This window comes from Coptis chinensis, chromosome 1 (assembly GCF_015680905.1).
Source record: "Coptis chinensis isolate HL-2020 chromosome 1, ASM1568090v1, whole genome shotgun sequence".
NCBI lineage: Eukaryota > Viridiplantae > Streptophyta > Magnoliopsida > Ranunculales > Ranunculaceae > Coptis > Coptis chinensis.
Genome location: NC_141456.1, coordinates 4,665,626 through 4,680,252, shown reverse-complemented (window position 1 = coordinate 4,680,252; position 14,627 = coordinate 4,665,626). Strand labels below are relative to the sequence as shown.

Below are 14,627 nucleotides of genomic sequence, written 5' to 3'. Positions count from 1 at the left end.
ATATACAAGTTCTAACTTTCTTTTGCAGGAGGGTAGGACTTAATAATATTTTTGCAGGGACGCGGTCCTACCCTTATACAGCAGCGGATATCGGTAAGTGTAATGCAATTAATTAGATATTAAAAAGAGTTATTTGAATGAGTTAATAAAAATGGAAGTTTTGCTTGGGAAGAAACTATGCCGGTTGAGATGACAGGAACTACCTGTCTTCCAAGCTGAGAATGATTAGGGTATGATAGAGTTAAAGTGTTAGTTGGATAAGAAAAGTTTTGAAAAGTTTATATGTGTTTAGTCTACTCATACCAGCAAATTCAATTTGCTGACCCATGTTTGCTTTGTTTTGGCAACGTGGGTGTGTTCTTGGGAACATAGGTGGAAGGCAGTGGAACCGCGGCGTGTGATTGAGATTCGTGCCTGGAGCAGTCTGGGAGTTTAGTTTATTAGGTCTGATCTTTTGGAAGGATGTAATAATGTAGGTTACATTTTTATACGACATGAGAATACGATGTTGGAAATTGTTATTCTTAAAGTTTGTTTATGTTTGTATTGGGATGGAAGAAAGTTTTTAATAAAGTGATAGTTGAGGAATTTGGAGATTTTTGTTGTTAAGTTGATCCTGTTGTGTTGTGTGTTTTAGGTTTTGATATGTGTTGTATCCCCCGTCATAGCCTGGGTTTTTAGACAATTGAACCAAGTGATGGTTGAGATATTTATATTTCAATTATTCATTTTTTTAATTGTTTAGAAATTTGGGATGTGACACCTGCGGCAATTTAACCTTCTATGAATTTGTCATCTCAAGGCAACTCCTTGTTGTGGATATTACCTTTTAACAACAACTTCTGCCGTGGGTGATTTTTATATATGATTAATAAAGAAGTGCCAATACATAAGAATTGGTCAAATGGGTGTAAATACTATGACCAACACTATAGCGGGGTTTTTTTTTTTTAATGGGCATTTTGTTTTGGTTTATATTGGGGGCTATGCAAGGCTTTAGACAACATTGGCCCAAGGTCGGCCTTGATAGGCATCATGGCCACCCTTAAATTTAGAGTCCTACTATTGACACCCTCCAAATTGTGTTGGGCAGTCGTATATATATATATATATATATATATATATATATATATATATATATATATATATATATATATATATATATATATATATAATACAATTAATCTCTACACTATATGATAGCCAGGTTGTCTATCTTGCTGTCTCTAGCGCTCCACGTATCTTTTTCCTCTACACCAAACCCAATGAGCCTAATGGGTATAAATTAGGCTATAATGGTTTTTAAGAACCCTCTCCACTATCGAGTAGGCAATTTGTGATCTCTCTATTTGCTCAATTTAGAAACACCTCCCTCACACAAATTAAAACAACACCCCACCCCCCCCCCCCCTATTAATAATTTAGAAGAACTTCTATAATTTCACTTAAATTATATAATTATCCTCCATTTCCTTCACTGAAATTAGAATAAACGGTATTTTTTATTAATAATTTTTAAAAACCTCCCAAATGTCACTTAAATAACATAATTATCTCCTATTTTAAAATAAATAAATAAACAAGCCTCCACTCTATAATTTCAATTAGAATCCAAAGAAACCATGCTAACTATTGATCTCGAATGACGAGTTTCAATACTTTAGAAAAAAAATCGATGTGTGGCACGGTTTATATATATATATATATATATAGTTTAAAAAAAATATATATATATATATATATATATATATATATATATATATATATATATATATATATATATATATATATATATATTTTCACTTTAAAAAACCACCGCAGTTAATTTAGCATGCAAAAAAACAAAACAAAAACAATACGTAGTTCACTAATACATCGTTTCTGTTCTCATCAGAATTCGTGTTTATGATTCTGAACAGAATGTCAGAATTCAGTTGGATATTCTGGTTTTTTTAAAAAAAAAGGGAAAACAACATAGAGTCGAAATATTAATAATTTTGGAATTTTTCGAAATATAATAAATTTCAAATTTTCAAAATTCCGAAATCCCAAACTATGCATCAGATTAAACAATTTGTACGTAACACCTTCCCAAACCTACAATCCTAAACACTCAATTGATGGGCTCTCATCCCCACCAATTATCTCCATCACTCTTGTACATTATTATTAGAGTTCGGCCATACGAACACATACCTTATGCAAAGTAGATTACAAACTACACTTTTTCAGCTCAGCACTTACCAACAGAGAACCCAATTAAGGACCTACCAGTATCAAAACTAACACGCATGCCTTGTTGCTGTATGTTCCCAATAACCGCACTGTATGTTGATCCAGGAGGTGGCGTCGCAAAAGCTAAACAGAATAAATTATCAGCGGCTTGATACAAGTAGTTTTTATCTGGTAACTCCAACGTTTTTGTATCAAAATGAAATGCAACCCTTGGAATCCCTGCTGGTCTAGACGTTAGATTATAACAAGTATCGAGGAAATTTGCAAACCGTATAGGAGGTGGTAACCCTCGGGTACCTTTAACAAATTCATCGCGCAACATATTGTACACTTGGGGTTGTAACCGAGTCACACTCGTTCCGGAATCAACTATAACTCCACCCCCTCCACTCTGGTCTATTGCAAATGCTGAGGGTGAAATTGGTAACATCTTTCCACCGACACTTATTCCAGTTAAACCTGTTGGAAATGTGAATGAATTTGTGTCCTCATGGGTTTGAACCCATGACCTTTTGTATCTACTACACTCTAATGTGGGGGGCTTTAGTCCCATTGGTTACTAAACTTAAGACTCTTAAGTTTATATTGGTTGTGTCCTTATGGAGGGATAGTGTAGAGAGATATAAAGAGGTGCTCGCGCGCACACAAACCACCCAAAAGACGTATGCAGAGCTGGTCATTGGCACGCTCATCCACTGCTCATCCACTGTTGTATCCTGGGTGACGTACGCTTGAGGCCGGCGGCGTTTTTCGTCTTAAGGAAATTGTGCCCGGCACAATCCTCAGTGATAAGTTTTACTAGTTTCATACAAAACCCACATAATAAAAAGTGTCCATTCTACTATTACGAAGTAATGGAACCGTAATAGCATCATTGGGTATAGCTAATGGGCCAAACTCAAGAGTTGAAGCTGAGGTAGCGGTTCTATCAACTAAACAATAAGAAAATGAGGGGTTGTTTATTTGTGAAGGAAATGAGAGTGATCCCCTGCCTAGTCCTAGTAACCCAGCGGACCCAACAAACAACCCCTGATTAATGCGACCACACCCAATAGCAACGTTTCTAGTGGTGGAGTCGCCAAGAGTTAAGGTTTCCATTACGAAGTCTCCTATTGTCATGGAATTGTCTCCATAATCAACCGTGTAAGCACATGTATTAGTACGTATGAAACAACCGGATGGCTCAAGTTGAGTACATTGTTGTGAGTTACACGCGAGTGGTTTATATGAACTTGACATGGATGAATCAAATAGCGGATCAGTTTGCGAGTAACACCTAGCACAGGGTGCGCATTGTATCCAAGTAATGTCGCTGCCAGTATCAATTGTTTAGGTGGAGTACCAAAGCCAAATCGAGCAAAGTACTCACCACTTCGCTGACTTCTTCCTGAAGTAACTGGGATTTCAAAATCCATTGGCTTAAGATCCGTGGTGCGATTTCCATTAATGGCTTGATAGATCTTATTGTTAAGAAAATTAACTCGAGCTACATCACGTTCGAGTCGATCGAGAGTCATTTCTTTCAAGCTTTTGAATTGAGACTTGTAGACGGCATTTCGAGGATATAGGTTGAGACTGTAAGATGAAATGTTTTGTTGATGTAGCAGGGTGCGAGAAAGTACAGAAGATGAAGAGAGACAAAGAAAGAAGGTTAGGAATAGAGAAAGAAACTTTAATTCCACCATGGTTGATGAGGAGAAGTGATGACTGCAATTGAGAATTTATAAGAAAGAAATACAGCAATGACATTAATGAGAGTGGAAATATTGGAAATGAGTGTAATGAGATTGGAGGGACGACTGACCGAACTGAGTTCCCGTCAATTTGGTGTAGAAAAATGTAGACAAAAGCTTGTGGATGTCATTAGGCTACGTAATGAGTTGGTTTGTTCCTAAGCATTTATTGGTGTGTATCTCTATCTCATGAGGGTCAAATTTTAAAATGCCGAGAGTTTCGGGATTTGAAGATATTTCGGACCCTTCCAAAACCGATATATATCGGAAAAATCGAAAAGACGGATCGATATATCATTTTTGCCCATTTTGGTGATAATATTCAAACAAATTGAAAAATCGGGATATATCAGAAATATCACCGATATATAATGATATATATCGGTCGGTCAACAACAATCAACAAAATCGGTCAAAAGTCAAACCATCCAACTAAGTCAAATGATATATATCGAATATGTCTGAATATATCACCGATATATATATATATATATATATATATATATATATATATATATATATATATATATTTATATCGGTAAATTTAAAATTAATTTAATTTTCGGAGTCGATATTTCAAATGTTTCAAAGTCAGTAGGTTGAAAAAATGATAAATATCGATGAAAAATCGATTTTTCGATCGATATTTTTGGCCATGAATTTTTCGATTCGAGTTGCTTGCTCTACAATTTCGACGGTTATTTACTGAAGTTTGAGGGGCAATACAGACCTTTAGAAAATATTACTTATTTTAGAATTTTATTTACCGCTTTTAGGGCATCTCCAATGGAGGGTGTAAAATATTACACCCTCTAATTGTAATATTACACCCTCCACATAGGAGTCACTTAGGTGCTATTAGGATTTTACAACTCTAATTGTAAATTATTGTAGAGTCCATAAATATCCATTCTCTATTGTTCCCAATAGAGAAGTGTAAAAAAGTTCAATTTTAAACTCGGATGACACTTGAAATGAGATGACACTTGAAATGACGTCCTTCTTTAAATTAAAGTGGGTCGTCACTTCAAGTGTCGTCTGAGTTTAAAATTTTCAAATTGTGACTTTAGAAATAAATAGGGACGACACTCAGATGTCTGTAGACTTTTTATTAGCTGATAGCGAGAGGGCCCACCCTCTCTATTAACTAATACTCTATTACCTAGTATAACACCTCCATTGGAAAGAGTTTTTTGACATTTGAGGTGTAAAAATTTCACTTTATACGGTTTACACCACCTATTGGAGATGCCCTTAGTATTCTTCTAGGAGATAAGGTTCCCTAATTCAAGGGTATTCTTTCCCTCCAATATGAGTTGACCGGCCTGACCAGCGGTTAACCCCATTTTTCTGATTAAACAAAGTTGATTTCTGATCATGGCTAACGAGAAGAAACAGATGGAGGGTACTGTTGCAGAAAAAAACACAGTTTTCTGCATTGGGGATTCCCTGGGGGGTCAATAGTTGAGCAAGCTGAAGCAGAGCCAACGGTGGCTCCTTTGATGGCAGTGAGTGCTCCCAAACAAAACAAATCTTACACGATGGCAGCCAAGACAACAAGGGTTACCTATGTATGTTGACACCACAACACTACCAACTCCGGGTAGACAAGGCGAATATCTTACTATCTCTATCTCAGGCGGAAGAGCCACAAAGGATTGGAATTCTGTAAATGGGCTTTAGTGGGTAGACTTGATTTAACAAAGCTAGCCACGAAGGAAGTTAAAGATAGATGTGCAGAACAGTGGAAACCCAAGGGCGAATGGCAAGCTACACCATTGGGTAGAGGCTACATCATGTTTCGCTTTACTGACGAGCAAGATTACAACAGGGTACAGGGTACAGGGTACATATGTGCTTCACGACCAAATTTTGAGGCTTAGCAAATGGATACCCAACTTTTCCCAAAACAAAAACAGAAAATCACTCCAATGCTCTAGTTTAGAATATTGGGAGATTACGTTGTTCTCTTTAGCGCGAGCTGTGGGGAGGCCTATCCATACGGATGAAAACACAACTACCACTCTACCAAAATCATGAATACCAGAGGCACCCTTATTAGAATCACTCAATTATTCGAATGCAATGAACCAAGAAAACACAAAGGTGTTAAAAAAAAATACATCCAATCAGAGCATCAGAGATTCGGATTTGATTATTACTTATTAGATCTTTATCTTTATCTGAATTAATAGATTGGTTCAGTCTGACGAGCAAATACGTGACAGTTCTAGCCAAATTGGTTCTAGTTCCATGGGAGTGTTTCAAAGAACCTTTAAATTTTACACATACCTCACAGCCGATCAATGTAGAATGAAGGCTTTCCACCCTGCGCACAAATGTAGGCCTGTTCGACAATAAGATCATAGTAAAGACTCTCATTACGATCGTCTATGTTTCCATACACTTAATGCTAACTTTAGTTCATGTACAAATATATCACATTTTCAGATAACTCATCCAGCCTAATAATCAAGTCGTAAGCTGACTTGCACATGGATGGAGGGTAATTATAGACATGATAAAATGATAACTGTAACTAGAGTTTGAATCTGCCCTAAGAATTCAAAATAAGACCACCACCATTATCCGTCTAATGGAAATTACAAGCAAAAAAATCAGAATCATGCACATATAAGTTTCAGTTTTCACGCTACGCTCTAAACTTCTAACATTCATCATTCCTGTTGGACTACTTTTCAAAGAACGGAATCATAAACAACTTACTGAAAGCTTAAACACACTCCAGTGACTAAGCCGTATAACTTTATATATTAGAGCTCTGTCATGAACTCTTTTGTTATATTGATCGTGTAATAAAATTCATACATAGAAGAAAGAGAATCGATCAACCATAATATCGTTCAGTCACTAATTGGGAACTGCATGGGTATGGACACTGGTAAATCAATCATAACTTGGGGCCAGACACTGATCAACCATCTCCACAAGGTTAGGGTTTTCGAGCGCAGCGGCAACCCGTTCTTTATCATTTAACTGCTTGTTTACTGCAAGTTTCAAAAAACAGAAAAAAGTTTTTTTGTTCATCTTAAGTAAATAATATATCCCTTAACCACCATTTTGTGTGTGTGTTTTAATCAATGTTTTCTGTTTTATATTTCATGACAGTGTCAACTGCTTAGATAGAGCACATTTTCTCGAAGGAGGGTTTACATGTTACTATCGCCTGATTAATTTGTTCTTAGTTTATGTTCTGTGGCTATGTATTCTATTTTATTGACGATATTGTGATGTGGGTGGGTAAATCAGTACGGCAAGTGATCCATTCTTCCATCAACAAATAATTTCCAGGGGATTCTCTTCAATGAATCAGTGTGCATAAAATCAGACTCTGCACAACTTTTGAAATAACACCTTTTGCAGTTGTTTTTTATTGTTTTTGTTGTTGTTTTTTTTTTTTTTTTTTTTTTTTTTTTTTTTTTTTTTTTTTATTTAATAGGTAGATATCAATGTGATCGAAACTTCTCTCTTAAGAGAAGACTAATAAAAATTGATTAAAATCCATACTACTATTTTCACGTCAACGCAATTCTAGAACAATTTGTGCCGAAGGCACGGGCACTCACTTGTATATATATATATATATAATACAAGAGTTCGTCTATCCCGAGGATATCCTCATAGGGACGCCAGCCGAGACCGTTGGATCGGATCCAACGGTCCGAAAATAAAAAACAAACCCATATTCTCTCTCTTCCTTTTTGTTTTTGATTTTCGGACCATTGGATCTCAGATCCAACGGTCTCGGAACACTCATCCCTATAGGGATATCCTCGTGGTAGCCCATATCATAATACAATTAATCTCTACACTATATGATAGCCAGGTTGTCCATCTTGCTGCATGTCTCTAGCTCTACGTGTCTTTTTCCTCTGCACCAAGCCCAATGAGCCTAATGGGTATAAATTAGGCTATAACGGTTTTTAAAAACCCTCTCTACTATCGAGTAGGTAATTTGTGATCTCCCTATTTGCTTAATTTAGAAACACCTCCCTCACACCCCTATTAATAATTTAGAAGAACTTCTATAATTTCACTTAAATTATATAATTATCTTCCATTTCCTTCACTGAAATTAGAATAAGCGGCATTTTTTATTAATAATTTTTAAAAACCTTCTAAATGTCACTTAAATAACATAATTATCTCCTATTTTAAAATAAATAAATAAACGAGCCTCCACTCTATAATTTCAATTAGAATCTAAAGAAACCATGCTAACTATTGATCTCGAATGACGAGTTTCAATACTTTAGAAACAAAATCGATGTGTGGCACGGTTTACATACTTGTATTAGTAGTTGTATATATATATATATTTTTTCACTTTGGCGAAGCCATCGCAGTTAATTTAGCATGCAAAAAAACAAAACAAAAACAATACGTAGTTCACTAATACATTGTTTGTGTTCTCATCAGAATTCGTGTTCATGATTTGAACAGAATGTCAGAGTTCAGTTGGATATTCCGGTTTTAAAAAAAAACGGAAAACAACATAGAGTCGAAATATTAATAATTTTAAAATTTGTCGAAATATAGTCAATTTCAAATTTTCAAATTTCCAGAATTCCGAAATCCCAAACTATACACAGATTAAACAATTTGTACGTAACACCTTCCCAAACCTACAATCCTAAACACTCAATTGATGGGCTCTCATCCCCACCAATTATATCCACCACTTTTGTACATTATTATTAGAGTTCGGCCATACGAACACATACCTTATGCAAAGTAGATTACAAACTACACTTTTTCAGCTTAGCACTTACCAAGAGAGAACCCAATTAAGGACCTACCAGTATCAAAACTAACACGCATGCCTTGTTGCTGTATGTTCCCAATAACCGCACTGAATGTTGATCCAGGAGGTGGCGTCGCAAAAGCTAAACAGAATAAATTATCGGCGGCTTGATACAAGTAGTTTTTATCTGGTAACTCCAACGTTTTTGTATCAAAATGAAATGCAACCCTTGGAATCCCTGCTGGTCTAGACGTTAGATTATAACAAGTATCGAGGAAATTTGCAAACCGTATAGGAGGTGGTAACCCTCGGGTACCTTTAACAAATTCATCGCGCAACATATTGTACACTTGGGGTTGTAACCGAGTCACACTCGTTCCGGAATCAACTATAACTCCACCACCTCCATTCTGGTCTATTGCAAATGCTGAGGGTGAAATTGGTAACATCTTTCCACCGACACTTATTCCAGTTAAACCCACATAATAAAAAGTGTCCATTCTACTATTACGAAGTAATGGAACCGTAATAGCATCATTGGGTATAGCTAATGGGCCAAACTCAAGAGTTGAAGCTGAGGTAGCGGTTCTATCAACTAAACAATAAGAAAATGAGGGGTTGTTTATTTGTGAAGGAAATGAGAGTGATCCCCTGCCTAGTCCTAGTAACCCAGCGGACCCAACAAACAACCCCTGATTAATGCGACCACACCCAATAGCAACGTTTCTAGTGGTGGAGTCGCCAAGAGTTAAGGTTTCCATTACGAAGTCTCCTATTGTCATGGAATTGTCTCCATAATCAACCGTGTAAGCACATGTATTAGTACGTATGAAACAACCGGATGGCTCAAGTTGAGTACATTGTTGTGAGTTACACGCGAGTGGTTTATATGAACTTGACATGGATGAATCAAATAACGGATCAGTTTGCGAGTAACACCTAGCACAGGGTGCGCATTGTATCCAAGTAATGTCGCTACCAGTATCAATTGTAGTATACAATTGTTTAGGTGGAGTACCAAAGCCGAATCGAGCAAAGTACTCACCACTTCGCTGACTTCTTCCTGAAGTAACTGGGATTTCAATATCCATTGGCTTAAGATCCGTGGTGCCATTTCCATTAATGGCCTGATAGATCTTATTGTTAAGAAAATTAACTCGAGCAACATCACGTTCGAGTCGATCGAGAGTCATTTCTTTCAAGCTTTTGAATTGAGACTTGTAGACGGCATTTCGAGGATATAGGTTGAGACTGTAAGATGAAATGTTTTGTTGATGTAGCAGGGTGCGAGAAAGGACAGAAGATGAAGAGAGACAAAGAAAGAAGGTTAGGAATAGAGAAAGAAACTTTAATTCCACCATGGTTGATGAGGAGAAGTGATGACTGCGATTGAGAATTTATAAGAAAGAAATACAACAATGACATTAATGAGAGAGTGGAAATATTGGAAATGAGTGTAATGAGATTGGAGGGACGACTGACTGAACTGAGTTCCGGTCAATTTGGTGTAGAAAAATGTAGACAAAAGCTCGTGGATGTCATTAGCTACGTAATGAGTTGGTTTGTTCCTGTCTTTATTGGTGTAATGGTGTGTATCTCATGTGGGTCAATTTTTCGATTTGAGCTGCTTGCTCTGCAATTTCCGCGGTTATTTACTGAAGTTTGAGGGGCAATACAGACCTTTAGAAAATATTACTTCTTTTAGAATTTCATTTACCGCTTTTAGGGCCTCTCTAAGGGGGTATAAACGGTATAGAGGAGAAATTTTATATCCCAAATGTCAAAAAATTCTTTTCAATTGGGTGTTATACTGTAGTTAATAGAGTATTAGTTGATAGAAAGGGTAGAGAATTCTCCCTCTCGCTATCAACTAAGAAAAACTAATAAAAAGTCCAAACGACATTTGAATAGACGTATGAATAAAAACAAATTCGGAAGTCACTTGGAGTGTCGTCCCTATCTATTTCTAAAGTCACAATTTTAAAAATTTAAACTGTCTCACTTTAATTTAAAGAGAGACGCGAGTTTAAAATTGAATTTTTTTACACTTTCCAATTGGGAACAATAGAGAGTAGATATTTATGGACTCTACAATCATTTACAATTGGAATAGTAAAATCCTAATGGCACCTAGGTGGCGCCTATGTGGAGGTGTAATTTTACACCCTCCATTGGAGATACCCTTAGTATTCTTCCAGGAGATAAGGTTCCCTACTTCAAGGGTATTCTTTCCCTCCGATATGGGTTGACCGGCCTGACCAGCGGTTAACCCCATTTTTCTGATTAAACAAAGTTGATTTCTGATCATGGCTAACGAGAAGGAACAGATGGAGGGCACTGTTGCAGAAAAAAACACAGTTTTCTGCATTGGGGATTCCTTGGGGGTTCAATAGTTGAGCAAGCTGAAGCAGAGCCAACGGTGGCTCCTTTGATGGCAGTGAGTGCTCCCAAACAAAACAAATCTTACACGATGGCAGCCAAGACAGCAAGGGTTACCTATGTATGTTGACACCACAACACTACCAACTCCGGGTAGACAAGGCGAATATCTTACTATCTCTATCTCAGGCGGAAGAGCCACAAAGGATTGGAATTCTGTAAATGGGCTTTAGTGGGTAGACTTGATTTAACAAAGCTAACCACGAAGGAAGTTAAAGATAGATGTGCAGAACAGTGGAAACCCAAGGGTGAATGGCAAGCTACACCATTGGGTAGAGGCTACATCATGTTTCGCTTTACTGACGAGCAAGATTACAACAGGGTACAGGGTACATACGTGCTTCACGACCAAATTTTGAGGCTTAGCAAATGGATACCCAACCTTTCCCAAAAAAAAAAACAGAAAATCACTCCAATGCTCTAGTTTAGAATATTGGGAGATTAAAACGTTGTTCTCTTTAGCTCGAGCTGTGGGGAGGCCTATCCATACGGATGAAAACACAACTACCACTCTACCGAAATCATGAATACCAGAGGCACCCTTATTAGAATCACTCAATTATTCGAATGCAATGAACCAAGAAAACACAAAGGTGTTAAAAAAAAATACATCCAATCAGAGCATCAGAGATTCGGATTTGATTATTACTTATTAGATCTTTATCTTTATCTGAATTAATAGATTGGTTCAGTCTGACGAGCAAATACGTGACAGTTCTAGCCAAATTGGTTCTAGTTCCATGGGAGTGTTTCAAAGAACCTTTAAATTTTACACATACCTCACAGCCGATCAATGTAGAATGAAGGCTTTCCACCCTGCACACAAACGTAGGCCTGTTTGACAATAAGATCATAGTAAAGACTCTCATTACGATCGTCTATGTTTCCATACACTTAATGCTAACTTTAGTTCATGTACATATATATCACATTTTCAGATAACTCATCCAGCATAATAATCAAAGTCGTAAGCTGACTTGCACATAGATGGAGGGTAATTATAGACATGATAAAATGATAACTGTAACTAAAGTTTGAATCTTCCCTAAGAATTCAAAATAAGACCACCACCATTATCCGTCTAATGGAAATTACAAGCAAAAAAATCAGAATCATGCACATATAAGTTTCAGTTTTCACGCTACGCTCTAAACTTCTAACATTCATCATTCCTGTTGGACTACTTTTCAAAGAACGGAATCATAAACAACTTACTGAAAGCTTAAACACACTCCAGTGACTATGCCGTATAACTTTATATATTAGAGCTCTGTCATGAACTCTTTTGTTATATTGATCGTGTAATAAAATTCATACATAGAAGAAAGAGAATTGATCAACCATAATATCGTTTAGTCACTAATTGGGAACTGCATGGGTATGGACACTGGTAAATCAATCATAACTTGGGGCCAGACACTGATCAACCATCTCCACAAGGTTAGGGTTTTCGAGCGCAGCGGCAACCCGTTCTTTATCATTTAACTGCTTGTTTACTGCAAGTTTCAAAAAACAGAAAAAAAGGTGTGTCATGTAAGCAAAAGAGTGATTTTGCAACCAACTTTTGAGCAGCAAAAATCAAATGCTAGTCGTATCATAGGTAGTATGCCGAGAACTTGTTTATTTAAGTCCCTAATACAAAACTTATAGCAATATGAAGTAAGAACCCCTATCCTTTGTAGTCTGCATCTACAAAAAGTATGATTCACAACATAATACCTGCAGCTTCTGTTGCATGGGTTCCAGGGGCTACAGTAATATCCACCTAAACAAAGTCAGAGAGTGGTCAGAACATGCAGGAAGCCCTTTCAAGCAGTATTCTTAATCAAAGGCTAAAACAAAGATGCAGATTCTAAACACGGTGTATGAAAGCAAAACACCACTATTCCACACAAAATACAATTAAGTTCCACCAAATAAAAGATTGGAAATAAACATAGAACTAGTCCATGTAAGGCTTTTTATCATATCTAATTCTTTCTAGCTATTGTCAAAAACACCCATTAGCACCAACAGCCAAGGAGCAAGGGTTATTTCTTTCTGGATTACATCTGATTTTACGGCAGCAGTCCAGTCTTTTGGTAGTGGGCAATACCATGTACATGATATTTATACACTTACAATGCCTGATAATCATTTCATCAAACAGAGGCAGGCAAACTTGTATTGCCCACTACCAAAGTTACCCACCATAAACGCAGGAATGATTGGAAGACATTAAGGTGGACCTCCATGGCTTAACAAATGAGAGGGTCCTTACTCAAAGGGCAACATATTCTGTTGAATTCTTAGCTTTAAAGTGAAAGCTAAACCGATCGAAGACACATTTAAATGAAATACATGCATTTTAGAGTTTCACAAAGTTCTTAGTAGTTCAACAATCCAAGAAGGGACTTTTCACGCATAATTAAAGATCATACGTTAAGGGGATTAAATTATGCACAACGATACAGAAACCCAATTAAGAAGCATACCTTAAAACGCGAAGGAAGACTCCTGAGAAGTTTCACACGTATACAAAGCCCAATAATAGTAGCCATGCTACAATGTTCAACAGTAGGCGTAAAGGTAACCCTGTGAATTGTACACTTATCGTTAAACACTTGAACATACAATACACGATTTATTAGCAAAATACAAAGTACAGTAAATTATACCGAACATGACTATTCTTGTCATTGACTTCAACTGCATCTTCTGTAATAACTTTCAACTCTTCCAATGAATATGGATGCTCTGGGTCTTTTATATCGCGAATATGGTTTAAGATTTAGTTAAGGACTTGAAAATAAGCATAAAACTCTAAAACATTTATTAACATTAAATTGAATTATTAAAAAATAAAATAGGATATCAAAAACTTCTAGCTGATCAATGGCTTCTGGAGAGTACTCGTCTTCATTAGTAAAAGATGGCACAGTTCTTGGACGCCGCTCTTTTCTTTCGTACACAGTAGGATTTGCATTAATTAAACCTGTCATTTATTTGAACTTGCCTCTGTAATTTAATCAAATTGAAATTAGATAGGTAAAGAAGAAGAAAAAAAAAATGGTTTCGATGCGGGTTTGGGTTTTTGAATAATGGGCTTGGACGGACCTATTAATCGGGGGCCTATTAAGATATTTTATAGCGGGTTGTCGGTGTGCCCATGATTTTATCAAACTATTATTGTTCTTTATTTTATTTTTATTCTTATTATGGTGTTTTGTTTATTATATTGTGGTCTTTTAGTTAATTAAGATATCAAAAAGTTAATTATATGCTTAAAATATCAATAATAATTTTCCTAAAAAAAAGTGTCCTAAACCATTTTATTTGATTTAATGGCATCCCTAAAAAGTAGCTAGTATTAAATTGATATTCTAAATTGTTCAAAGTCTAATTATAACAGTATCAGTATAAAAAGGCCATATCTTTTTGCAATTAGAGTATTAGACTATAGAAAAAAAATAATC

The 14,627-nt window shown here is 36.3% G+C and overlaps 1 protein-coding gene and 2 pseudogenes across 3 annotated transcripts; all 3 read right to left on the bottom strand.

The window, feature by feature from the left end:
* Positions 1–2,003: 2,003 nt before the first annotated feature.
* On the bottom strand, positions 2,004–4,034 carry LOC147521505 (protein ASPARTIC PROTEASE IN GUARD CELL 1-like; annotated as a pseudogene). The gene is made up of 2 exons (XR_015201081.1): positions 3,051–4,034; positions 2,004–2,694 (listed from the first exon to the last, which is right to left on the bottom strand). The product of XR_015201081.1 is annotated as a protein ASPARTIC PROTEASE IN GUARD CELL 1-like (transcript).
* Positions 4,035–6,716: 2,682 nt separating this feature from the next.
* LOC147521504 (protein ASPARTIC PROTEASE IN GUARD CELL 1 pseudogene) lies at positions 6,717–10,240 on the bottom strand (annotated as a pseudogene). Its single transcript, XR_015200998.1, has one exon. The product of XR_015200998.1 is annotated as a protein ASPARTIC PROTEASE IN GUARD CELL 1 pseudogene (transcript).
* A 2,169-nt stretch (positions 10,241–12,409) lies between these two features.
* Positions 12,410–14,248, bottom strand: LOC147521503 (protein AE7-like). The gene is made up of 5 exons (XM_086570665.1): positions 14,027–14,248; positions 13,830–13,935; positions 13,647–13,746; positions 12,892–12,937; positions 12,410–12,668 (listed from the first exon to the last, which is right to left on the bottom strand). Exons 1-5 carry the CDS (start codon positions 14,151–14,153, stop codon positions 12,568–12,570), a joined length of 480 nt encoding a protein of 159 aa, XP_086426791.1. The 5' UTR covers positions 14,154–14,248; the 3' UTR covers positions 12,410–12,567.
* Positions 14,249–14,627: the final 379 nt, after the last annotated feature.